Consider the following 27,213-nt stretch of genomic DNA (forward strand, 5'->3'; position numbering starts at 1 on the left):
CACCCAAACTACTCATGTGAAGACACTTTAATATGAAGAGACACTGTCTGTGGCTATTATTAATCTCCTGACTGAAGCCCAGAATACTAATAACACCAGGCAGGAGCAGCTAACCTTTCCTGAGAGCATTCTTCATTCCGCAAGATTTTGGCCAAAACTAAAACATCTTTCTCTGCTCAACAAGGCTGACAACCAGACTTCCCTATCAGATGTAAAAAGGTTTTCACTTGCCCTCTCCTGTGCTCAAATAACATCCTCATCATCATCATTCTGGCAGAGGTAAGAGGGGTGCCTCCGGCGAGCCCAGAAACATCAGCTTTACCCGCATCAGACAGCAGCATTTGGCAGGTCTGGCTGAGGTGAGAAAGCAACTTGTTTATTCTGAGACTGATCTTAAACCCAAGTGTAACAACCAAACCTCACTGTGAGCTGCACAGCCCAAAAATGACATTGGCATCTGGCAAGAACTGGAAGATGGATAATGGGATGAAAAGATAAAGGTTATCTTTTAACTCTTGTCATGGGCAATAACTCTTGACACGTAGAAAAATTGGGCTGAGGTGCTGAGCTGCAGAGGCTGGTGTCCTGATAAAGTGCCCCCCTCAAAAAAACCCAAACACCTTGCACAGAACTGCAAAATAAAGCACCATATTACTCTTCTCCATCTGATGTTGCTGCTCTGGGATCCAATCCAAGAAAGCTCAAACCATTTATCCTGGTTGCATGCAGAGCACACCATAGGTAAGTTTGTGTAACTGGAGTCTGAACACGATAACCTGAGCAAATCACAGCTGTCCCTACTTCTTCTTTTGCCTTGGGAGGAGCCCAAACACATTCCTACAGTTTCATTACATTTTTACTCTCTTCTTTCCAGCCAAGTCACTTATTTTTGGTTGTATGTGAAGCCTCTTCCATCCATATTTAAGAAAAAAGCAACAATCCTAGCTCCAGAGCAGTGTCTGCTCATGCAGACCAGCCAGTGTCACCCTGTCAGCTTTGGTGGACTTCACATCCTTGTGCCACCAACAGCTTCTTTCTGGAAACTCACATCTGTACATAAATTACTTTGGGCTCCTGATCCTACTGAAAATAAAAGAATCTGCCCCCCAAAAGGAAGAAAATAGACCCAGCTATGATTTTAGCACCAAGAAAATCATGTCTGTGAGGTGGCTGTTAACTGCAGCATTTTCCAGAAAATGTTTAGGCTTGTTGCTTTTCTCTGTCAGGAAAAATTTTTAGCTCTTGATTAAACCCATTATAGTTTCATTTTCAAGGAATGCTACTGTATACAGTTTGTGAGAGATCCAAACATTTGGTGCTTTGATGTTGCCTTTATTGTATAGAATTATAATATATGTGACCAAATACTGATCTTTAAATGAAGAGTGACCAACTGTAATATTGCCAGAAAGACATTAAGTGCATTTAGATTTACAGAGGCATTTCCCCTCCCCAGCCACTATCCATAAACAAAGTAACTTCTCTTCTTTCAATAGTCATGGGAATTTTAAAAAGCAACAAACCCCTTACTTCTGTAGCCAAGCCAAGGCAGAAGTTAACATTTGAGACTCAGAGCACAGGAGCACATACTGTAAAGGAAATCTTTTCCCCTCAAATAAAGACAGTTCTTGTCAGGCACCTGCTCCCCTCCATCCCAGGAGCAGGGGCTGGGGCACATCCGACAGAAAAGGCACCAGGTGGGAGAAGCTCCACAAATAATTTTTCCTCATATCCCAGGCAAACATATGCTGAGGCAAACATTTAGGATTTCATATTTTTCCTCACTGGATATTATTGCCATCGTGCTGAAAATCAAAAAATCAGTGCATTATAAAAACATATTTGCTTTCTTACCATATAAGTTACATGAGAGTATGTTTGGCTTGGTAGAACAAACCCAGTTTTCAAGCAGATTTGCACTTCCAGTAGACAGTCTGCTCCCCTGAACTGCCAGCATCTGTAGGACCAAAGCCCCTGGGATCAGAAAGGTTTTCCTTCCTTCCTTGATAGCCATCTCATTTAATTTGCCCTCGCCAGTCTGTGGAGTTTTGAAATCCCTGGTTTTATTCAGCCTACAAAGAATACTTCCTTTCTTCTTCTAGTATGAAATTCACCTTTAACAGAAGTAAAAAGCTTCATATACAAACCTACTCTTTGTGCTTAGCATAAACTTATTATTTCAAGAGATTGAAAGGAGATAGCTCATAGCACTGCAATATTCTGCAGTCTTAGTTAAATGTTTGATTATATGTAAGTTGTGGCAATAGCAGACTACTCAAAATTTGAGAGAAACACATTTTGTGCTTTAAAGCTGGTTTGCAGCTAGTGTGGCTGAAAGAGCACAGGATCATCATCAAAATATTTACTGTTCATCAGCTCAAGCCAAGTGAGTGCCCTGCTCTAATTCTAACTTCAAAGCAGAGAAGTTCCACAAATTGCTATAACAACAGGAAATGGACATTAAAGTCTTCTAATATTTGTATATACATTTCTCCTGCTGTCTCACAGACACAAGAAACCCCACCAAAAAACCAAAACGGACAAAAAACACCCTCCCCCTGCCAAAAAAACCACCACCAAAACCCAAACCTCTCAGTTTCTCCACCTTGACTGGCCACCCCATGGCTGGGGCAAGGGCAGGATGACCAGAAGGGGAAGAGCCCTGCCTGTCACAGGCAGCACATGACAGAGCTACATCCCCTACTTAAATGCCAAACCTGAACAGAGACTGCAAGAGTCCAGGCCAAGCTGCCCCTGGCCTTGCCAGCAAGGCAGAGCTGCTCTTAATCCCCAACAAATTCAAGGCCAGACAAAGCCAGCCTGTGTTATTTCACAGCATATGCTAATGCCTCGCTTTTTTGATGGCAGAGGCTCGTGGAAGATGGGGTATGAATGATCTGGTGCTTTCCATGCATGTTGAGAAATGCCCAGAACAGAAGGCTGATGCCAGCAAGGTGAAGGTGTCCATCCAAAGCCAACCTGCCCACTCACAGCCCCCTGCTGCACTGCCCACTGACCCCAGCTGCCCCAGAAGGCTTTACCTTGCAGGTGCTACTCCAAATAAAGTCTGGAAAAAAGCCCATTGTGGGCTGTGGCAACTCCCCAGGTAAAGTTCAGGTTCCCTGACACTTTCCCCAGGGGCAGATGCTGCTGTGAGCCTGGAATGCTGGCACTGGGGTCTGGCCTGAGCCTGGCTGAAGGGAGTGTTCCTCACACCCAGCTCCCTGCTGCTGCTCTACTCTGTGGGCAGCAAACTGCACCCAGGGACAGAGAGAACCAAGCCAGGCCATGAGGGCTGGCTCTTGCCCTCACCTTGTGCAAGCAGGGATGCAATAACCCCCTTGTGTTGTAATTCCTGAGGACCAAGAGGAGATGCTGACCTGAGACCTAGAAAAGGAACCAGAGAAAGACCTGCCTTAGGACAGACAAGCTATGCAGAACTACTTCTGTGACCTATTTATACCAGTAACTATTTCTGTTGGGTACCTACAGCATTTACAAGAGCTGAGCATCTGGCTGGCTCAGTGGGGACTGCTGTGCCTCCATCCTTTCTGCTCACCACCACTGTTCCTCTCCACCCCAGCTCACAACTGCAGCCTCAGCTCGCTCATTTGGGGCTACTTCCTTCAATACACCCACAGCAACCCCCAGCTTCCAATTTTCCAGCAGCAGTAATGCAAAGTTAGCACTGGATTCATTCCTGTTGTTCAGTTTCTCTGATGCCCCCAGCTTTCAGACCAAGGTGAGGGTTTGATGCATTGTTATGACAAAGCTTTCAGGAGGAGAAGATAATCATGCACCACCTGGGTTACTGCAAATTCAATTTACTTTGCAGCATGCTTTATGCTGGTCTGGAGCTATTAAAGAGAGACAGTTTCCAGTTGAGGAGTGTGCAGCACTGCACAGCTAAATTGCTTTCTCAGGGCTGTCCCTCTGCCCCTCCTGCATCACCCTGGGGCTCTTCCCCCCTGGAGCCTCTCCTCAGCTTTTGGAGCAACACATGTGGGGTCAGAGCCTGCAGGAACAGCATTGAGTATTAGACTGTTGAAGCACAAGCTTCAGCCCAAACACCCCAACCTTTTTTCTCTTATCTAGCCAGGGAGAACTGCCCCCTTACTTCCCCCCACCAGACTGGGCCAGGATCAGAATTTAGGAGAATAGGATCCACAAGCAAAGAAATAGGGAGGAAACTCCTTCTTGGAGGTGGTTGTTTTTTTCTAGTAAGTACAACTATCTTCCTTAAAATTACCTGCACTCTTCTCTAAAAACTTCTTTTCAGCTTGGGGCAATTTTTTTCAAGCTACCCTAGAAAGGCAGCACCAGAGAAACAGTGTCCATGTGTTGTAACAATCAGAAAGAAATTCTTATAAAAGGTGAGATAGTAAGAAGAGAGATCTCAGGCTAAGTCCCCTCAGCTGGGTTGTGCTGCATCTCTGGGATGTGACTGCATTCCTACCTGGGGAGCTGCAAAGCCACAATCTCCATGCTCTGAACACACTGCCCTCCACCAGAATAAAGGAGGCTGACCTTTCACAAGAGAAAGAACAGCAAAATTAGCAGGATCACCACCTGAAGCAGAGCTCACATTTGGAGAGAGGCCTGTTATCTGAACAAGTTTAATTCATAGGTGTATCTATCTCTCAGATCCTGGCTTCCCACACAGCCCAGAAACATCTATATTCACTCCTACAGGGGTATTAATCATAGTTAAATATTTAGCTTAAACTGAAAGTTAAGAGTTTACCACATCTCTAATATGACTACAGGATATTTTCTTGAACAGTTAAATGCAATCCCCATTTTTAAGAGGATAGCTGGAAATCAAAAAATGCAAGTGTGGTTTTGTTGTGAAACATCTAAAAGGGACTAAGATCTGAAAAACACCAAAAGGCCTAGCACTGAAGCATGGTTAGTGATTTAGGAATTAAGACTACAGACTACCTTTCAGGAGGATTAGTTTCCCTCATCCACCCCCCTTTTGTGTTCTACATTTAAGGACAAAAGACCAAAATATGTCTTGGCAAATCCTTTAAATAATCAGCAAGTATTATATCTCCTTTGTCTAAGGCATGCAATTCTGAGAAATTAAAACCTCTCTAAACTGGCACCAGCAAACATGTTCAGCTCACATTTGCACTTGTTTTAACACAGAACTTAGAACCATTCATTGCAAGGAAAAAAAGCCAGCAGCACCAAAGAACTTGCTTACCATTGATTACCATAGGCATTTTTATTACATTAAAGCTTTAATGTATCAGAATTTTTATTTATCAGAATACTGGGTCAGGGAATAGAAAAAAAAGAGTAACTTTAAAAATATTAAAAAGCAGCCTTGCTGGGAATTATTGTTTAAAAAAATATAACCAACAACAGAATAGGAGCTTCCTGAAATATTAGGTGTTGTAGCATTAAAGTTATCTGCAGCAGGACATGATGAACCCTGGTAGTCTCACAAAGGCTTTCAGTGTTATTGAACAGTCCTTTAAAGCAAGCACCAAAAAATATGCAAACAAGGAACCATTTCTGTGTTCCTCTCTTCTCCAGAACCACGAATTTCCAGAAAATGTCCCATTAGTACCTCTGTGATTCTCAGACATTGCAAAGGTCAAAGACTTTCCTGTAAAAAGTCACATACCTCTCCAGAATTTAACTCTGCACACATGATTTATTTGTCAAATACTGTACCACTGTACCAAACCCCCAGTGTTTAAATGATTATTTAAGAGGTAGACTTTTACTGATCACCTCTCACTAAGCACCACACCTAAAGGTAACAATCCAGACAACTTGATTCAAGAATTTTCCATTAAGCTGATCATTACAGAGTGTTAAGGAAGGATTCCCCACGTACTTGTCATGTCACGTACATGTCACGTACTTGTCCCCTCCCCAGCCTCCTGTACCTGGCCACAGGAAATCCAAGTAGCCCAGCATGACCATTTTACCTTAGTATCCAAATAAAGAAGTTTCCATGGGTAAGCCAGTAGTGGTAAATAAATAAAACAATAGTTACTACACTATTCATCCCCAACTCCCACACTTATTAATGGTCACAGTCTGAAAAAATTTTAAGTGATCATAGTTAAAAGAAATATAGAAATATACATAAAACCAGCTGTCTTAGACAGCATTTTTATTAAAAATGAATACACAGAGACATAGCAGCTTTTACAATAAAGAGTTTTTTAAAAGGCATCAAGTTGTAAGCTGACCATTCAAAAAAGAGGCTTTGAAATGTTGTCTTCCACAGCACTTTTTGCCCATTTGTCAACAAGGGACAGAATTCTGCAGATTACCCAAAGGACAAATAGGCACAGTAACTCATCTGAACTTCAAGCCCTTTTTCTGAACAGTTGATCAAGCATCACCCTCCGTAGCAGCATCTGGAGCACACTTCAGTGTTCTTTCAAGTGGCTGGTGTACTTGATCCATTTCTTTAAAATATTTTAACATTCAATAAAACTATTTCAAATAGAAAAACTTCTGTCACATGAAGGTAAGGTTTCCTTTTCAGATTCCATGGAAAGCTTATGAACTTCACTGGCAGCATTTCTGTAACGGAGCAGGAGCTAAAACCAGCAGAACAGGCACTTCAGCAGAACTGTCCCTCAACAGTTCCTAAAGTCATATTGATTGCAGTCCAGAAGACAGTTTCTTCTTACTGCTTTGTGGTGGTGTAAGGATACCAGTGGGGAAAGGTGAAGTCCTATTTTGCTCAGCCAATATGGCTTGTTTTGCTTGAGCTCTGTCCTGAAAGCACATGAAAAAGAGAGAAAAAAAATCTTTACCTTGGTGTGTCTATGCAACAGATCAGTAGAACTTAGTGTTTTATAACCTGATAGATTGTTAATCTGCAAATTCATATCCATATCTAGCCCTCCTAACAGTAACTGATAAATCACATAGCACACAGTAGTTACTTGTAGTACAACTCCAAGAGATCAGAATTAGCTTCTGGAATCTGATAATTAGCATTAGGTATTCATAACATACAAGCACTCCTGTACCTTCAACAAAGCAAAATTCACAAACAACTGAGCAGGAAGAACTTTAACTCCTACCTAATAATTCAGTCACCTAAAGAGAAAAAATAACCCCAATAGCTTAAACCACAATTTGTTGAACAAGATTTTGATCCTCTGCAAGTTTCTCACACTAAAAACCACTCTTGCTCCACTGCTTGTCAATGACCACAGTCACATAACAGTCCCACTAGATCAGTCTCAAGTGATCCATCATTATTTTTCTCTGGATCAGACAAGACTATTAGTGGTATTTCCTAGATAGAAAGGTCTAACACATAGTATTTGAAGCATCCCAAAGGGTAGAGAAGTGCTTCTGATTTCTGGGGTAATTACATGCTGTTTAAGATGAGAGGCTGAAGGCACAACCATCTTTTTAAACTAAATACTGAACAAGTCAGTCCCAGGACAAGTCTTTGTCTCAAGAACTTTGGATCTGGACTACAACCTTACGCCTTTTATCATCTGATACACTCACTCTCAACCCCATTAATGCTTCACTTAATTGACTGTATGTCCTACCCAAAGAAACAAGCCCTCAGAGATGTTACAGACAGGATTTTGTCTTCATCCTGCACATACGTACCAGCAAATCAAAGCTGTTTATGTGCGTCTGTATATTGTGCAAATCATCAGGAGCTATCCCGCTAAAGTGTTTGAGTTTGGAGCTTCCTACGTCCCTCAGGGCCATGGCAAACGGGACCATCCATTTCACACAGTCCTCGATCTCACAGAATTCATAACCTGCAACACAAGACACATGCTCATCTGCCTGCATGAAGACATAACATTTGTCAGCACACAGGACTGGAGTTTACAAATGCCAATACCTGAAACTTTCTGCATCAACTCAGATGAAGAGAAGTGATACAAAGCAGAAGCTGCAAGTATTCCATAGGTATATTCCAAGCAGCCAATATCCAGCACACAGAGATCCAAGAGCTACAAGACAACAGATGCTTAGTAAGCCTGACACAAAAACACTTTTCCAGGTGAAACAGCATTTGAAGGAAATCAGTCTTACCTCTGCTATTTGTACAAATATCTGCTGTGGATATTGTGGCAGCATTACCTCATAAAGATTATTTAAATATGCAACTTGCAGGTAAATGTTTAACCACGATACAACTGTCAGTGGATTTAAGTTCCAATTAAGAGCCTGAAAGAACAGACATACACAAGACTAAGTTAAGTTCCTAACGTAAATATGCAAGATGGTTTAACAATCAGAGACTCTTAATTTCAGTTGGTTAAGGCACCTTTAAAACATGCAAATCAAATACTGTCCTGTAGCTCTTCCTGCTGATACAGTCAGGGAATAAATAATTTTGTTAATACACATACTGCTGGATGCTTTAGATCCCTTGTTACCTAGAGAAAACTGTGCTTTCTAATTAGTAAGAGAAATTGTGCCTCTTAGCAGAACCCAAGATTAACTGAGGAGCTCTGCTTTTAGTCTGATTATGCTATACATTTTTAAAAACTAATTCCACTTTTAAATATTACCTTCATAATGATCAATTCCATACTGATGATTTCATCTTCTGTACAGGCTCCATCTGTAACATAAGCAAACTGGTGCAACTTTGGTGGATGAATTTCCTGAAAGATAGGAGAGCAAGTATTTAATTTGTGGAATAGGTTGCAACTAGTTTGATGTGTTACTTTAACAGAAAATAAAGAAATAAACAGAATAACCAGTGCTTCAGCCGTACAAAACAGAAAGAGGGGGATAAGGCACTATCCCCCCTTTCTAAACCCTGGTGTTCTCTGCCTTTAATAGACAGATTTTCTGCTCATCATAGCCCTCAACTTCCACTTTGGATGGATCAGTACAAACCTACATTGTTTGACTACAGCACCACTGTGACTGTATCACAACTGACATCAAGATTTTTTTAAACATCCTAAAGAAAAGGCCATTTATCTCTTGCTTAAGAACAGACTGAACAGCAGCTCTCTTAAACGATTATGAACTTAAGAAACACTGTGTATTTTAGTAGTTCAAATTGTTCCAGTAAATAATAGTTCAGACTATCATGCAGTAGGTACTCTACTGCAATGAAATTGCAACAAGTGGTCTCTGTATACAGCAGCTAGCCAAAAATTCATTTAGCAACTGCAACTAAAACTAGGTTTATTCTAACACTGAATTCTTTAATGAGAAAATTAGCTAACATCACAGTGTAATTTTACCCACCTATAAAAAAACAGGAACATTGGAAAGGGGAAAAAAAATCTTTTTTCTCTTTCCAAGCTGAAAAAAGTGATAGCAACTAAAGCCTTCCATAAAGCCTTCCACAATGTGTCCAGCATCCAGTAAGTGTGCTGTGTGTCCATTCACATTTTTATACTAATTAAAGCTGGAGATACTTACCTCAAGCTTTGCTGCTATGAATAGAGAAGTGACACCAACAAGCTGCAACAGTGTTTTTACAACATCCTGTTGTGTTGCCATAAAGCGATCAAAGAAATCTTGTGCTAAATAAAAAGTTTCTCTATGAAGTTTGTAGGCTTCACAAACCTGGAGAGACAACAGAGATTACAAAGGTCAAGAACAGTACTAAGAAGTCAAAACTAGATGCTACATACATATTAAAAAAAAAAAATGAGTTAGATATAAAATTTATATTGGCTTTCTACTTCACTGCTATTGTGAAGTAACATGGTAACTAAGTGCAAGAGTTAAACAGTTTCCTTTGACACAAGATGACTGTCATTACAGTAACTTCCAAGAACAAAAAAGATCAGAGTGAAAACCCTTCTAGGAAATGCAAGCACATGTTCCAACAATGTCAGAACATCAGTTCCTCACTTTTTGCGAAGATCCATCATTCCAACACCTCAAAAGAGAAAATTCTCACAACCACTTTAAAATTAAGAACAGGGATTATGGCACCAAGTCATCCAAACAGCAAAAACAGACACAGGAGTTGAAGCACATTCTGCCTGACAAAAACAGATAAAAAGGCTGTGAGATGGATCTGATCTCAGAGCTGCCCACCCTCCCTCTTACAGTGACTTTTGTCATTATTTGTTCAGCCTTTGTCTGCAGTGGGACCTTAAAAGTTTACGCTGTGTTAGGGCAAAATTTATTATTACCCACAATCAATCTAAATGAATAACACAATATATTGTCAGTTTGCAAATTACCGGCTCAATACATCATATATTCTTTAAGTTTGGTGCCATTCATTAACAAAATTTAAGATGAAGACAAGTATCTGGAGCTAAACATGCTCCTGAAGTGCACTCATGACAGTTATTAGTGCACTTCAACAAAAGCACACTTGAGACACTCACAAGCACAGAAAAGCTTACCTCCATTAGCCAGTCTAGAAGGATGGCTCTCATTTTAGGCTGCAGCTGGGGGTGCCTTTGCATGTAGAATTTATCCCTCACGTAGGTCTCATCTTTGTTTATCATGTTTTTCCATACATCATCCTTGTTTGCCCAGCTAAGAGAGATTGATGTTTAGTCATGGATCACAAGACAAAAGGCTGGCAGAGCAGCAGCAGCCCAGCACACTCACCCTAGAGCTGGCAGCGGGGTAGCTCTGGTGGGAACAATGCTCAGATGGGTGAAACGCAAGTAATCAACACGGACGGGATCGTCGTCTTTATCCGGAGTGGGAATCAGCATGTGGGCATTCTCGAGACTGTTATTCCTGGGCATCTGTTAAACCAAACAGGAGATTTTATACTGTGCTTTTTTAAGAAATTGGTTTAGTTGCAGATAGAAAATATTCATAACTTTTGTCACAATTTCTTGCCAGTGTCTTATCTCTTTAAACTGCACAGAACGGTAGAGGCTGGAAGGCACCTCTAGGTCTTTTCATCAACCTCTTTGCTCACACAGGGCCACCAAGAGCCAGCTGCCCAGGACCATGTCCAGAATGCTTTAGAATATCTCCAAGGATGGAGACGCCACAACTATTTTGGACAACTTGTGCCATGCTTGGCTGCCCTCAAAAAGTGTTCCACAATATTCAGAGGGAACCTCTTCTGCCTCAGTTTGTGCCCATCTCCTCTTGTCCCATCACACAAAGAATCGCTTGGCTCCATCTTCTTTACATCTCCCCTTCAAACAGTTATAAACAATTGACAAATCTCCACACACCTTTTCTCCAGGCTAGACAGCCCCAGCTTCCTCAGCCTTTCCTTACAGGACAGATGGTCTGATTCCTGAATTACCCTAATGGACCTTTCTGGACTCTTTCTTGTATGCTCAGGTCTCTTTTGTTACTGGGGAGCCCAGAAATCCACACAACACCACTGATGTGGCCTCACTTGTGCTGAGCAGAGGGTGCTGCTTATAAACACAGCAGAGGAAGTTTGGAACTAAAACTGAAGCACGTTCACTCTGTTCTCCTTCTGAAGGACCACAACTGCTTCATGAAAGGATACCCAAGTCAAAACCTCCTACTCTCATGCTGTATTGTGTTTTTACCAAAAATATACTTGCCCTCAGGTAAAGAACAAGCAGATGGAACTCAAAGACCCAAATATGAGGTCGGGATTTCTGGTAAGAAATATGTAGGTAATATGCCTGAAGCCATGCTTTCATGCTAAGCATCTCAGACAGTGAACACAGCAAAACAGTCTGTAGAATTTTGTATTCATTCTTTTGGTAGAATTAAAGATAAAAACCCAAAGCATATATGACCCAATTTTCAGAATACAGCCAAGTACATTTTAAGCAATTGCTACTAAACTATCAAGCTGATAATTTTATATGTCAAATTCTGCCATGGTCTGCAAACATCAGATATCCAAAATGTCATCAGTCATGTCCCTTTCAACTTTTATTTGCATCAGAACTTAAGTCTAGGTTTACTCTTCTACCATCCAACTCTTAAACAGGATCTTGTACACTTCACACAGTGCCCCAAGAAAATACTATTTTATTTGCAGTAGAATACAAAGCCAGCACTGTGTCATCATGCCTAAACAAATTAAAATTTGGCATTTCTGTTTAACACTTTAGTCAGCCATCTTGCAGCAAACTGATCAGTTCTGCACCACCAAAAGGACAGAACTCCCTAACAGATTTCTAATGTGCTAAAACAATTAAAAACAAGCTCAGAAGAATCATTAGGCACTATCAAGTAAAACACTATGTGAAACATTGCCTCTAGCAAAAAAGCTTCCCCAGCTGATTTTTGCCATCTTTCTTACATATGACATCACTTCCCAGCAAAATGGCTCCCTCCTGCACCAGTTTCACAAACAAAAACCACTGACTTGATGAAACAAAAACCACATTTCACAGCTCTTTCACAGCTAAGACTGCTTTGCACTTTGAGTTACTGACACACAGATCAGTCTTTTTTTCTTCTTGGGAGTTCTACATGCAAATATAGCATAGCTACACACCCAGCCATCCCAGGATTTAATTTGGGTGGGGAGGAGGCAAAACAAGGGAATAGTATCTTTATCTTAGAAATGACAGACTCCTTACAAACTGAAAGTTCAAATGATAATGTCACATTGGCATTGCCTGAAGTTAATTTTTGTCCTCCCTCAAGACTAGACTTTAGTCACACTTTGTTCTCCCAACTGCACAGCAAGCCCAGCTGCCAACAGCCTTTGGAGAAGTGCTGTCTTATCAGTTAATCAGCAAACAGAAAAGCTGCAGTATCTATTTAAAGGTGCCTACTACACCAGCAGTTTCTGGAGGACAAGAGACTTGCTCACAAAGTTCTCACAGCAGACACGTCACATGCAACAATATTAAAGATATTTCATTACCCTGAATTTTCTGTAAGGGAATAGAAATCAAAGTTTAAGAGCCTCTTAGGTGTTTTGAAAAGAAGGGAAAACAAAGTTTTTAACAACAAAATATCACTCAACAAGACACTGGGGAAAAGATGTGAGCAACACTGCAAGTACCCAGCTTAGCTACAGACAAGAACAAAACTAATGTGCAGGGCCTCAGAAGAAAGCAGCCTGCTGGGCAAGGAGACAGGAATTAACTAGGATAGGTGAGGGAGCACCATAACTCTGGCACAGATTTTGGCTGAGAGAATGAACATACCAATCAGGCTCTTGAGTATTTAAAGCACATTTAGCAAGACACTCAATCAAAAGTAAGAAACACTGTTAAGAAACTGCATTACCTCACACTGCAACTGTAAAGAAATAGGAGCCACCACTGAAAAAAGGAACAGTTTAAGGTGGGGAGGGTATGAGGAAACCATGAAGAACTTCCTTTGGGCTTGCACAGACCCAATCCAGAAGTGGAGACCTGTCAGAAAGCAACAGATGTTACCCAGAATCTGTGCAGCCTAACAGAAGAAACACTACAGTCCTGAGCTTCTGAGACAAACAGGAGCTGAAGCAGCACACAAGCACGGGGAGAATGGCCCCTTCAAATCTATGTGGAGCCCAGCAAGGCAGCTTGGTGACACCCACAGTAACATTCCAGGTACAGGAGCAGCTAAGCAGATGCACATCTCCACCTCAGACCTAAGAATGAGACACAGACTGGAGAAACTGCACTGAGCACATGAGAAGGCTCATTAGGAGAAGGGGTACCAAGAGGGCAGAAGGTGGGTGGTAAGCCCATTAGAGCACCCAAACCCATACAGCTCCAGAGAAAACCCAGAGTCCAGAGGTGGCATCTTTTTAAAGCTCAAACATTAGTAGTCCTCAGCTTCCTGCAGCATGTCACCATTCACTCATACATCAAATATTCATAGAAATTAATCTTTTTAACCTTCAGGATATAGATCAGACACAAAACAAAGCAGGTAGTGACCACTGGGGTTATTGTTTATAGATCATGCAGGGCCTTCAGTGAAGAAGAAACACAAAAATACAAACTGGTGAAACACTTGTGCACCTCAATGTGAGCTAGGAGCCACCAGAATCAGCTTCCACTGATAACCAAGGAGTGAAGCAGGAGAAAGAGAACGACAGAACTGCATTCAACCAGCAACATCACAGGTTTTTCAGCATGGAAATCAAAGGCAGGTGAACAGGCCTGTTTGTCACCCTTAAAGCAGCACCTTATACCATAGAAAATGGTATCACTTCCAAGCCCACAGCCTTAGTTTGCCCATCAGAAATAGCAAGACCTGTGATTTCACCCATTTTTCACTCATAGGATGCACTGTTTTGAAGCACTGATTTTTTCTTTGCTCTCAGAAGGGAATTCCAGACTTGGTAAACAGGACAGGAAAGAGCAACTTGCACTACTGAGTTGTTCCAATCCTCTTGGGATAGCATAGGAGCTTCTACTCCTTTTAAGTAAGAGTCTAAGTGTCCTGGTCCAGATTAGAACCAAGTCAGGTTCTCAACCTGGACATAGTTTACACTCCTTTTTTTGTGGGCTTTTTGGTTTTTTTTAATTGAATCTTTACAAGTTAATTTACATTAGTCAAAGAAACGTTTTGGAGGGTATTTTCAAAACACTTAGGTGGAACACTTTGACAATGCTAAAATCAGATTCTGGAAAACATCTCGTGAGGAATGATCAAAATACCTTCCTGAGAGTTTACTCCACCTTTATGCATGAGAACATTACCTAGTTTCATCTAAAGAAACTAATTTCTAGATTCAATTCTTCACTTTATATGGAGGTGACCATGCAATTTGTATCACAATTGCACAGATTATTCTAATCTAGTTAGATGAATTCTGTTTTACATGGAGCCTTGGAAGTGTATCCATCCCCACAAAGCAGTCAAAATTAGTATGAGAATTGCTAGCAGAATTACAGCAGTGCCAGTTCTCCAAAATCAAACACAGAATTTATGCAATATTCTGCTGTCACAGACCTGATGATATAGCCACCCTTTCATCACATAAAGGGTAACGGCATCCTAATTAAGAACAGGGGCCTTATGTTCCACAGAAGCAAACTAATGAATTGACTATGAAGATGTCATAAAGTGGGATGTGACTCTGATATTTTGCCTTGTGGATAAACTAGTGTCAGTAAACAATTTATTTAATGTACAAGTCATGTGGTATAGGCTACAGTGGATTTATGGCTGCTTGCATTTTAGAACTGCCGTGTCTCCACAGAATAACTGTCGCCCTGGCTATCATTCCAGCCTGCTATACTGCTGCTGGAACCGTAAACATATTCTCATTAGTGGTCCATGGCAATTTATATCAGAGAATAGCTTGTGTCACACCATAGACTGAAGAGCTGCTGCTGTGCAGCCAAATGTTAGCTTTTTTTAACCAGATCTGGAACAGTCTGGCTACTTTGTCACAAAAAATACCTTCTCTACGTAGGGAAAGATATACAGGCACAACATTATTTATTGTTTATAGAATGAAAGGGTCAAATCTTACCAGCATCCTATGATTACCTTGAAAAATTCCCAAGTAAAGATTTTTGATGTCTACTGCCTAAATTATCTAAGTTTTAGTTCACCTATCATTCCTGAACTAACAGTGAATGGCTACTAGGCCAAGAATACAAAGAAGAAGACAAAATTGGAAGTCTTTATCTGCTTTTGAAGTTGAAGGTCAACATATGCAAAAGATACTTCAAGTTTCCTTCCACTGTCTTTCTGAAAGACAAAATTGGGTTCCCATTGAGACTTTCTAACAAATACCTTGTTGTTATGCAATAAACAGGCACAAGAAGGCCTTGCTCAGTTTAAACAGAATGAATCTTCTGGTGAAGGAGAAAGCTGCAGTGAAGGACAGGCAGCTCTTCCTTGTCAGAAGTGAGGAATTAGTTTAATATACTGTGCAAAAGAAAGACAGAAGGGAAGGAGAGATCCCCTCATTAAATGCTCACCATTTGAGCCCTGCTTAATATGTTGACTGATAACTAGTGTACGCAGTTGCAACAAGCAGAGGCCATTCCAAACAATGATGCCCATCTGTTATGGTAGCACTTCAGTCTTAGAACTTCCAGCTGCCACTTCGGGTTAGATGTGCCACATTATGCACAGCCTTGCCTAGCAAATGAGGACAGGCTGCACACCCTGACCGTGACTTCTGCAGCTTCAGCGTCACCCTGCTGCAGTGACAGGCTGAGGCCTCAGTGACAGTGCCTGAGCAGGTGTGGGTGCTCAGGGAAAAAAGGAGGGGAACGAACCTATTCCAGGACACAGGCTACTCAAAGTACAAATGCATCGTGCTTTCTACGTCACACACCAACACAGCATCCAACAGAGACACCAAAAGCATCTGCTTTTCAAGAATATGGAAAGCACACAGAGAGAACTAGAGGACACCAGTAAAGTTAGTTTTGACTTTTGAAGTCAGATCATTCTACATGCCTTGCTAAGAAAGCTGGCAATGGTCATTATCAACCTCCAGAGTAGGACTGATTTTCACAGGTAGAGTGACTTTACAGAAATATTCCTTCATTCTGAAGAGAAACAAAGCCTATTTTACTACACCACGAGTATCTAGTATACACTTCCAGGTTCTAATCAGGAGCCCCTTACTTTGTCTGATAGATACCCCTGTCAATGGGAATACTCCAGCTGATGCTGGAAGAGGAAGCCTTCCTCTCTCCCATATGACAGAGAAGTAGAGACATGACAGGAAAGAGAACCACCTTAAGAGATGATTCTGTCTGCGTGCTTAAGTATCTTGTGCTCTGGCCAGCAAGCTATTGGAGCACACGTACAAGGTGCATAAGCACATGACTGAACTTTTGCACCTCTCTAGAGAAGTAAACATAGAGTAGGTCTAAAGGCTTGACAGGTGTACCCTTGCAACCTCAGGACAACCGAATTCAGCATTAGCTTCAGCATTAACATATTTCAGACCGACACAGGCCTATCGCAAAGGCTTCAAAACCACATATATGAACTGAATTGTTTTGTACAATCCATCATCAACCAGGGCCAACAGAACCCCTTGCCCACTGCTATGCAGCATGTGGCAGCAGCATACCTGTTTCACCACGTTAACACAAACAATGAGGGACTGCAAAAGGAAGAGCAGAGTTAAGATTACGATATTTACATATAAAGCCAATTCAGTTACCTGTTTGTCACACGACTTTTTTCTAGTCATCTCTATTTTAGCAACTTCTTCATCAGGATCCTGTAAGAACTACAAAAAGCGACATATAATTTCCGGAGTACAAACCGCGGGACCAGCAGCTGTTGGCCGCTGTGACCCGCGCCCGGTCCCGCAGGAGCACAGCCCCGCAGGCCCCCCCGGCCCCCGGCGCACCGCGTGGGCCCCGCACCCCAACAAAAGGCGGCGAGGGCGCGGGGCCCGGCCCGGCGGCGGGGCGGGCGCTGGCCCGCGGGCACCGGGCCGGGCCCGCACTCACCGTGGCCACATCAGCTTTCCTCTTGCGCGCTCGCATGGCGTACTCCGCACCCTTCTCGTCCGCGCAGTCGCTGCGGAGAGAGGAGAAGCTGAGCGAGCGCCGGCCGCGGGAGCCTCCCGGGGAGCCCGGCGGGGCGCTCGGCCTGCAGGGCCCCGCGCAGGCGGGCCCCGCGCACTCACTCCCCCGGCTCATGGTCAGCCTCGGCCAGCCGAGCGCCGGACGGGACGCGGCCGAGCGGGCCCAGCCGCAGACCCCCCCACAAAGGCCGGCAGAGACGCGCAACGGGCGGCCGGACCGGCCCCAACGGCTCCCACCCCGCGGCCGCCCACCGCCCCCTGCCCGCCCGCGCTGCCCCTCACTAACCGCCGCGCCAGCCCTCGCCGGCCGGGTGCGGGTGGTCGGCGGGTGCCGGGCCGGTGGGGCCGGGCCGGAGGCGGGCGGGTCTCGCCGGGCGCCTGCTGCCTCACGGCGCGGCCGCTGCCGTCCGTGCGCGCGGCGCGGGCCGCGCCCGGCGGGACATTTAAACGCGCGGCGGCGGCGCGGGGCCGCCTCCCGACCGCGCACGTGGCCCCGCGCGCGGGCCGGGGCGGGGCCGGCGGGGCGCGGGAGCCGCGCGGAGTCCCGCGCGCGACAGGGGGCGGGGCCGGGGGCGGGGCCTGCGGGATCCCGCGTGGAGCGGGCCCGGAGGGGCGGGGCCGGGGCGGAGCCCGGACGCGGAAGCGGCGGGAGCGGCTGTGGCACGTGGGACCGCGCCGGGGTGAGCCGGGGTGAGCCGGGCCGGGCCGAGCCGAGCCGAGCCCAGCCGAGCCGAGCCGAGCCGAGCCGAGGGGCTGAGGGCCCTGTCCCCGACTCGGTCCCGGCCCGGTTCATGTCCCGGTCCGGGGCGGGATCGCCCGGCCCGGCTCCGCTCAGCCCTCCTCCCCTCCCCGCAGGCCATGCAGCGGCCCGGGCTGTTCGGGCGGCTCAAGGCGGCGGTGGTCGGGATGGTGCACGTGGGAGCGCTGCCAGGTAAGCGGTGGGTGGGCGGCACGGCCGGCGGGACCCGCCAGGAGCAGGAGCGGGTCCGGGTGGCCGGTGTCAGCCCTCAGCCCGGCTGCGGCCCCGGGAAGGCTGGCCCTTCACCGCAACCACGGCCCCTCATGAAGCACCGGAAGTTTGGGCGCTCCCCGATTTAGAGGTAAAAAAGGCGGGAAACAGCTCCACATAGGAACCTGGGCTGAAAAAGCCAAGGGTTTGGGTTTGGTGAGGTCTTGTTTCAAGAAGCAAGGGTTAGGGAGTTGCACAGATGGGCGCTGGGATAGGATGGAGGTTGGATAGAGCTCTCATGCCCTCAGAGGCACTGGGAAGCCCAGACAACGGGCAGGATCTGTTCCGGCCTGGCCTCCTCATCCCTTTCCAGGGGCAGAGCTGTTCAGGACAGCTCACCTTCCCCCTGACAGGCTGATGCTCAGAGCTCAGGGTGCCGCACGTTTCCCAGGAGCAGCCCCCAGGCGGTGTGGCCAGCTCCCCCTGTGCCATGAGATCAGGCCAGCTCACAGAGCTGACACAGGGCTCAGCACAGTCCCCATGTCAGACTCACACTGCCTGACCTTAGGAGCACAAATAGCAGAAGAGACCTTGGTCTTAAGGGAAATTCATTGAACTCGAACAAAATCTGTATATCTGTATTCTGCCATGAAGATCAGATACAATTAACCTTGCAGATTAAGCATAGTTTTAATTGGGTTTAAACTCACTGTTGTTTAGTGGAGGTGTTCTGTGCTGACCTAGAGGTCAGTCTTGCCCATAGGTTGTATTATCTGGAACATCACTAATGCAGGGTAAATTATAAGTACATGAATAGCAAGCTAAGAGCAGACCTAGTGCAACAGTTGATCACAGCAGACATTCCTCAAGTTTGTGAACTAGATTTAGGAGCTGAATGGTTACAGCAGCTCTGCCAAGTTCAGATAAGGAAAGAGATGTCACTAAGGCATGTCCCAAGGAGATAGGGCAGCCTTTGAGCAAGTTTGCCCTATGTGTCCCTGTTTCAGTATGCATTCCCCATGCATGTCCTACCCAAAGCTGTTACTGTCCATGGGTTTGGTGCGTGCATGCCCTGGGGTAAGCTGCATTCTTCTTGCAGGGACACCAAGAAGTTCTCTTCCATTGACCCAGATCATTGATCAGGCTTGTCAAGAGGCAGAAGTTTACAAGGATGCTGGAGTTGTAAGTTTTGGTTTCTTTCTTCCCATGATAGCCATTACATAAAACCACTTCTGCAAAGCCAGTATTTTAAATTGAGCCTATAATTCATCAAAAGTATCTTGAAGCTCATTGATTAGGGAGATACTTAAATCCATGTCTTTTATTTCAACATAGGAAGTAGGCCTTCTAGATTACAAAAAAAAAAACCAAAAAAACCACCTGTGATAAGGATCATCTGCACTCAAAACAATTGAAAAAGTTAGATTCAAATTGTACAATTCAGGTTGTTTGAGTTGGATGAATCAAGTCAATTTAAGGAGTTAAAAAAAAAAAGTGGCCTGAAACATGGGCTGTTGCTGGCATTCAAGGTCTCTGGCTGTAGAATGCTTCATCAATCCAGTCTGACAAGCAAGTGTATTTTTAGCTCTGTACAAGCCTCTTTTCCTGAGGTCGTGGAGGAATGCCATGTGCACAGCTGATACACTGCATGCATACCTCAGGAACCTGGAGGGTGCAGGATCACCCCACGGCTGTGTTTGTAACAAAACAGCACAGAGAATTCAGGATCTAAAAAAAAATAAAAGGTTCAGGCCCTTTTCTGCCCTCTCTGAGCCTCTCTCCAGGCCCCTGGCAGCAAACATGCCTGCTTTGCACGTCCAGAAGAGCAGGCCCAAAAGGCCAGTCTCACCCAGAGGCAAGAAGAGACTGCTGTCAGAATTGCTGTTGCACCTAAAGGGGTGTAGTAATCTTCATAAGTCAGTAGATTTTAACAGGATGTGTGTCCTTTTGAAAGGTCAGATATGTTTTAAACATTTCATTACACCTTGTCTTGGGGTGTTGATGTGCTTTTTCTTCGACCTGCCTACAGCATTATGAACATTTTCTGGTGGTGTTCTAATGTCCAAGGTTTGAAAATGTCTTCAGTGAACAAGCTGTCACTGCTCCAAGCTGCTGTTTGCAGAAAAGCTTTATTAACAAGCTGGTTTAAACATTTTTAATCTATAGATTAGAATGATACTTTACAGACAGAACAAAATTGAATACAAGAGCTTAATGAATAGAAGAGCAAGGTCAAAATGCAAGAGAAGTCATACAAGGTAGGTTATGGGCAGAGCACTGGTGAGGCTAAATTAGGAAAGAATGCTGAGAATAGAATCATTGAAAGGATAAAATGATGCTGTCCTGGTGGGTTTCAGTACCTGTGACCCAGGTGAACATGAGTAAGATGCCCACCCAGTTAGAGCAGTCCCTGACTGCAAGCTGAACAGAACAAGGAAGTTTTCTTCCTTTTCCCTCCTCCTAAAAGAACAGGTGTGCAATAACTCTGTTCTGTCCTGTGCCTTTGTATTTTGTTTTTGCAGTCACCATGAGGTATAATGTGACTTGATCTATATCAGAAGAGTGGCAAACACTGATCCCTGCCTTCCTGTGCCAGAGGAAGTGCTTGCACAAGTAATCTGTAACTCATAAAGTCATTGCTCCACATTGCAGTGCCTGTTTGCCCATTTCCTTACATAAGTTACACATTGAAACCTTCAGCAGCAGGGGAAGACAGCAAATGTTCCTGAAGGTGAGGGAAGGTGCAGAAGCAGTTCCATTGCTGGCATGTGCAAAGCTGGAGCAGCTTTGAGATAAACTTTAAAATCAATACTAACACAAAGTTTGAATTTGGCTTTTATACTTTGTCTTTTCAACAGTTGTACTGAATTCTGCAGTTCTAGCTCTAACTGGTTTACCTTTTCTGCAAGTGTATTGCAGTCTCTAAACTTGAATATATCTTTAATCCTACCTGTCAGGGAGGTGAATGCAGTCATTCTCTACACATTTGGACAAATTCAGGGCTTACACTTATAATTAACCCATTTTCCTATAGAAGTCACAATAACATCAATATACTTCCCCATCAGTCTTCATTCTAAAGGTTTGTACAGTGTTAGAGAACAGAAGAGTGTTCAAGCAGTATAATAATCAAATCCTTTATTAAGGAGGTAAGTCTCAGAGATAATCAGGAGAGCCTCCATAAATATCAGTAGGGTTGCTTAACACTTTCTGCAATTCAATTCTTTAGTTTTTTGTGTCACCTTAAGAGAAATGCAAGTTTTCATGATAGATTCTTCAGGAGCTGCCCAGCTTTTACACAGGGATCACCACTGCCAAACTATTCTGGAATGGGAATATATTTGGGTTGCTTGTTCAGTATTCCAAAGGAACTGTTAAGCTGTCCATTTTTCTTGTGGAAAAAGAGCCAGAAAAAAGGTTTTTTCCCATGGTTGTTTGTACTGACAGTGTTCCCAAATTCTGCCCACAGTAACCCTTAAGAAAACATGTAACCAGTTGCTGCTATTTAGATGTTTACATATTGTTTCAAATTGTTCGAATTGGCGTTAACATTTTAAAATAAAGTGTATGGTCTTGCTCACTCCATCTGTGTTGCACTTGGAAGTAAATCCTGGTATATTCAGAGTAAGGTGACTTGTCTGGCACATTCGCAGCTTCACATAATAAATATGAAAGATTTGTGATATTAGAGCACAGTAATGAAAACAAGTGAGTGCTCAGTTAGGAAGCCATCTGTGCTCAAAATGTATATGCTTTGTACTTGTGTGTTGCTAAACAATGAAATTCCCTCGACAAGATTTTGTGAGCAGCAGGCTATGAAGCATTATAATCCCTCCAATTTGTACCTGCTTTTCTTTAAGAAAGAGGCAAAATATATATATTCAGGTTAACTTTTATTCATTCCATTCAGCATGGCTGACATTTGATTTGTAGCTAGAAAATAGAGCACAAGTTCCCACTTGACTGTTAGTTACTGTTCCTAGGTGTAACTACTGGAGTAGCTGACATTAGAAACAGTTACTAGTGTATGTTTTAAATTGATGTTTTCAAAAAATAAAAGAGTGTTAAGCCTATTGCTCTTATAACTACAGTGATAACTGGAATTCACAACACTTAGAATTTAATAACAGTGGAGACAGAATAAAGGAGTATTTCTGCATAGAAACGTGGGTATCTTTCACTCGGATTACAGAAGTTAACATTTCAAATCTCAGCTGTATTACAGGAAAATAAAATAGCAGACAGACTGCCCACAGCTTATGGCGCACACCTCCTATGGCATGTGCAGGAGAACATGAGATAGCAGCTTACTTCTGTTAAGGCAGTGATATCCTGCTCTGGAGGTGAGTCTTTAAAGAAATTGCTAAGAGCTGTGGTTATAAACAGCAATTAAATGTTCTGCAAAGGCACCTGATTTCCTTTATAAGGGGCACATGAGGGGCGTGGGGGTAATTGCTGTAGTTGATTTAGTCTCCACCTGAGTCTGTATAAGAACAGGGATGGTGCAAGCCCTGCTCCCCTCCTGGAGGAAGGAGTGGAGGTGATGAGCTTGCAGCGTTTTGTACTGGGGTGCACGTGTTTGCAGGTCAAGCCTTTCTCCAGGGAGAAACACTGGGGTTAAAGTTGCTGTGGGAAAAAGTTATGTTAGGTATATGCTGAGTTAAAACCTGTGCAGTTGTTGCATCAGTTGGGGTTTTTTGTGTTGTTAGGGTTCTGAGGCTTTTCAGCTGTAGTGTGTGTGCGGCTGAAGTGTTTGAAGAGGTTATTTGTGTAAGCGGAATACAGCTAAGGCAATTATTTTTCATATAGTTAGAGAGCTATTTAAATGACCTGTTTTTCAGGAGCTAACTGTGATACAAAGGGCACTTCACATGTGTGGCACTTCAGAAGTCATTCAAAGTAAAAAGGAAATGTATTGTTTGAAAATTACTTATAATAAGGTTATTGCATATAAGCAACACTTGAATTATCTTAATATTCAATGGAAAAGGAACACAGAAGGTACTTGCAAGAGTTTTATCTCATACTATCTACATAAATCCTGCTTTGGAGGATGTAATGCAGAAGCTGTTTCCATAGGCTTCTAAACCATAAGCTTAAGTTCCAAGAACTTTAATTTAGCATAACTGTTTTCTTTCCTCCATTTTAATTAGCTGTCTGATAGTACTGAAGTTTGTTTCATATATATATCAATTCAGTAAACACAAATCTGTGGTGTTATATTTTTATATAAAATATGAAAGAAAGCTTTGACTTAATGCATCTGTAATTCAGCTTTCTGTATTGCAGAACATATGTTGTTCTCTTTTTAATTAAACAAAGCATAATATGCAAAAGAACAGTCGGATGGTACCAAAAGAATAACACATTATTAAAGTTCTACCAAAAATATTCATTGTAACTGTGGACCTTGAGGCCATAGGAAGAGGCAGTTGCTGAAAAGTGAATATAGCAAATTTAAATTTAAAGCAGGAGAGAGAGCTGTTGCAATCCTCCCATATGCCTGCATTTTGAGTTAGACTTCAATGAGACACTTTTTATGTGTAGTACTAAGGCTAGGGATTTTTATAACTTATTAAATGAATTAATTCATTAATGTAGCTAATGGAATAATTTGCTTCATGCAAATCCAGAACTGTCAAAGTAGTAGCAAGTTGTGAAAAGCTCCGTTTCACTGTGGAATTCTGCCAGCCTGATCTCTTGCTTTTTTTGGCTGCTAGCATGACTCTTTAGGAGCTGAGCATTTTGAAGTCCCATTCCCAGTTGCCTTTCTTCCTGCTGGGATTGATTCTTGACTGCCTGGAAGCCTGGAGGTTCAGTTTTGCAGATCCTGATTCCTGGCCCTTATGATGAGCTTGGAGTTTCCCTGACACCCAGGTTTTGCTGCAGTCTGCCAAGCAGAGAGCATTTTTGAGCCAAAGGCTTCCAGGCTTTTTGGCCTCAAGGAATTACCTGATTTTGATAGTTTGTTGCATTTTTTTGAATTTGTTTTGTGAAAGTATTATAACTCTACATTAGTCCTTTTGCCACATGCAACTACTAACTTGCTTAGACTGACTTAATAAATTTACATGTAGAGAGAACAAGAGGCTACAGCGTTTCTCTTTCTGTTGGTACCACAAAGGATTCAGTAGCTGTGCCTCAGATACCAAGACCATTTGGCCAGTTCAGGTTTGTTGGAACAGTCCTAACCTCATTCCAGAAAAAATAACTAAAAATCGTGATTTTTTTGTGGTTTGATGACACCTTAGGACGAGGTGTCATCTTTGTCACGTGGCTACCTCCCATCACAGGTACAGAAGTGTGGATGTTACAGATTGAAGTAGACACACAAAAAAAAGTGCAGATATTTTGGTTGGTTGCCATACCTGGTGTTCCTTTGCGTAATTCAGGTTTTTCTGGGCTGGAATTATGTAATTAAATTTGTTGGTGAATGGCACCACATAGTGCAAGGTCTGATGTGGAGTGTCATCACATTAGGTCACCTTTTCCATTAACAGGTTGTGTCCCTTTGCTTTTTAGGTAGCACGTGTTTTGTGTATTTAAATACTCGGCTGTGAGTAGTTTGGGAAAGGCAGCTGTGCCCTGGTGCACTGAATGTTTGCAGGTTGTGTGTGTGGACTGACCATGTTGCTCCACTGGATTGTTCTCACTTTCCCCCACCCTCTGTGTTGGGTGTTCATTTATGATGTCTGTGCCTTAGACTGTAATTCAGCCATCAATTGATGACACTATTTTATATACTGTCTTATCTTTACTGCCAGAAGGGCTTCCACACTTCAACAAAGATTAGAGAAGTGTTACATATAAGAGATTTTTTAAAAGGAAACTTTTTTGTTTCCCCTTCCTGATTCTCTGTTATTAATAACCAAGCTTCTGTGCTTAATCTCTAATTGTATTTTTTCCCAAAAAATGTTCCTTCTATTCTTGTTCAGTTACAATATCTGTGAAAGGTAAAGCTCTCATTTTAAAGGATTAAGATGTGTGATAAAACTCCAGAGAGAGCAGAATTTATTTGCTATATATACAGTTAGTTTGTCTATTAAAACTTTTAGATTTTTAGAATTAAACTGGTGAGAAATATCTTCTCATCTTCTCACTGCTAATGCAAAATACCAGGCACAGAATATGTTTCAAGGCTCTACTTTTACTCTTGTTATTAATCCTTGACAAAATTATATATTATCTGCAGTTTTTGCAAACATTTTGGTATAGCCTATGTGATGATTGGAAAAGTGCATGGCATCAGGTAAGGTACAAATTGTATCAGCAGAGTATTTTATCATCACTCCATTCTTTGCTAAGAGTATGTCCATGTGGATGGAGAGGTATAATAGACAATAAATAGCAATATCTTCCTTCCAGTAATTCTGAATACAGAATTGGAGAAATATCAGTAGTTCGTAGTATGGCATTTGACACAATAATAGTCAAACAAAAATTCCTTTATTTATTCAAAGTAACACTTATTTTCTGACATTAATTGAATTGAAAATTGCCCTGATTATCTCAGAGTCCTCTGTTATCCGAACATACCCAATATCCTGTATTCCCCTTGGATAACTGAAGTTTGACTTTACACTGTTTTTAATGAGGTATAAGATTTTACTCATTTGCCTATAGTTCACTTTTTAGAATGGATCAAAGGAACCCAAATTGATGAATGTATAATTAAAATCACATTTATTTCTCTTCATGATTTCTCTGCAAATGCCATGCAGTTGCTGAAAGCACTTCTGTAAGTGGTCGTGTGCACCAAATGCATCAACACAACTTGCTGTGGGTAATCCTTCCTTTGAAGGACAGCCTTTACACTTGTGTGGTTTAATGCACAATCTGTACTGGTAAACTAGCCGTGTTAGTGGGCTGCAGTGATGTTTTTTGTCCTCCTTTCCCCAGGATGGCTTGCTGGTGGAGAACATGCACGACGTGCCGTACACGGTGTGCCCGGGCCCGGAGGTCACCGCAGCCATGGCGGTGCTGGCTGCTGCCGTGAGACAGAGCTGTCCCCGTGTCCCCCTGGGTGTCCAGGTGCTGTGTGCTGCCAACCAGCAGGCAATAGCCATTGCTCAGGCTGCAGGTAAAGGAAGGGGCTCCTCAGGTGTTCCTGCTGTAGCATTTACTCTCCACAAACCCCACCTTGTGCTGACGTAGATACCATGGAAAGCTCACTGTACCCTGAAAAGCAGCAGTTGGGTTCTGAGAAAGATCCCTGCTCGATTAGAATGGATGGTACTTGTGCACTGCTTCAGCTGGAGGCTGCTAAAAGTCTGTCATCACAGCTTCCTAGGTGAAACCTGTCTAAATGTAATGATTAGTTTAAACCTGCTCATGTCTAAAAGCTTCCTTTGTTGTAACTCTTATTTACTTCACTTATATTTATATGTGAGGATCAATTTAACCCATGGTAGTTAAGTATCCTGTTTCAGCATCTAAATAGATATGTTGTTGCTGCTACTGTTACCCATTAAAACTAAGTTTTCATTGTCCTTTTTAATGAATGAGTAGAATGAAGCATTTTATATAATGACAAAACCTGAGTGTACAGATAGTCAAAGTACTTAAAATTAAACTGCATTTGGGGGAATTAAATATAAATTATTCTATCTTTTATTGTGTGAATCCTAGATTTGCTAAGCTTCCTGCTCCTACTGTTTGCTGAAGCAATTTTAGTTTTTCATATATAACCCTCCATGATGTAAAGGAGGCTGGCTTAATATGGCAAGCCTGTACTTCCCAAATTTCTAAATTGAGGGTTAATGCATGTTTTTGCCCAAATTGACTGTCATTATGGTAAGGCTGCACATTTTTGTATGTACATATTCTATGGAACCAGGCAGAAGATGCTGGTCTTAACTGGAAGCCATACTTCAGGTAAAATCATGTAGGTTAACCTATCTGCAGT

At 42.9% G+C, this 27,213-nt stretch overlaps 2 protein-coding genes across 7 annotated transcripts in view; one reads left to right on the plus strand and one right to left on the minus strand.

Moving 5' to 3' along the window:
- Positions 1-5,205: 5,205 nt before the first annotated feature.
- Positions 5,206-17,901, minus strand: CCNE1 (cyclin E1). 2 transcript variants are annotated; one of them, XM_063411141.1, is made up of 11 exons: positions 17,646-17,901; positions 17,283-17,352; positions 16,988-17,056; positions 10,555-10,697; positions 10,344-10,479; positions 9,400-9,546; positions 8,529-8,624; positions 8,047-8,181; positions 7,853-7,964; positions 7,609-7,766; positions 5,206-6,750 (listed from the first exon to the last, which is right to left on the minus strand). In XM_063411141.1, the coding sequence occupies exons 2-11, from the start codon at positions 17,316-17,318 to the stop codon at positions 6,625-6,627; spliced, it is 1,158 nt and encodes a 385-aa protein (XP_063267211.1). In that variant the 5' UTR covers positions 17,319-17,352; positions 17,646-17,901; the 3' UTR covers positions 5,206-6,624. The 2 variants fall into 2 exon arrangements, with proteins under 2 accessions (XP_063267211.1, XP_063267210.1); XM_063411140.1 differs by lacking the exon at positions 17,646-17,901 and adding an exon at positions 13,141-13,268 and having other exon boundaries at positions 17,283-17,346.
- Positions 17,902-17,973: 72 nt separating this feature from the next.
- The window catches only part of C13H19orf12 (chromosome 13 C19orf12 homolog), a 52,296-nt gene continuing 43,056 nt past the window's right edge, over positions 17,974-27,213 (plus strand). The window contains exons 1-4 of one of the 5 annotated variants that reach the window (XM_063411133.1): positions 17,974-18,039; positions 18,215-18,290; positions 19,408-19,490; positions 26,208-26,388. In XM_063411133.1, coding sequence (XP_063267203.1) covers positions 18,218-18,290; positions 19,408-19,490; positions 26,208-26,388 — 337 coding nt within the window. In that variant the 5' untranslated portion in view covers positions 17,974-18,039; positions 18,215-18,217. The other 4 variants (XM_063411134.1, XM_063411137.1, XM_063411135.1 and 1 more) reach the window with 4 other exon arrangements.

This window comes from Prinia subflava, chromosome 13 (assembly GCF_021018805.1).
Source record: "Prinia subflava isolate CZ2003 ecotype Zambia chromosome 13, Cam_Psub_1.2, whole genome shotgun sequence".
In the NCBI taxonomy this organism is placed as follows: domain Eukaryota; kingdom Metazoa; phylum Chordata; class Aves; order Passeriformes; family Cisticolidae; genus Prinia; species Prinia subflava.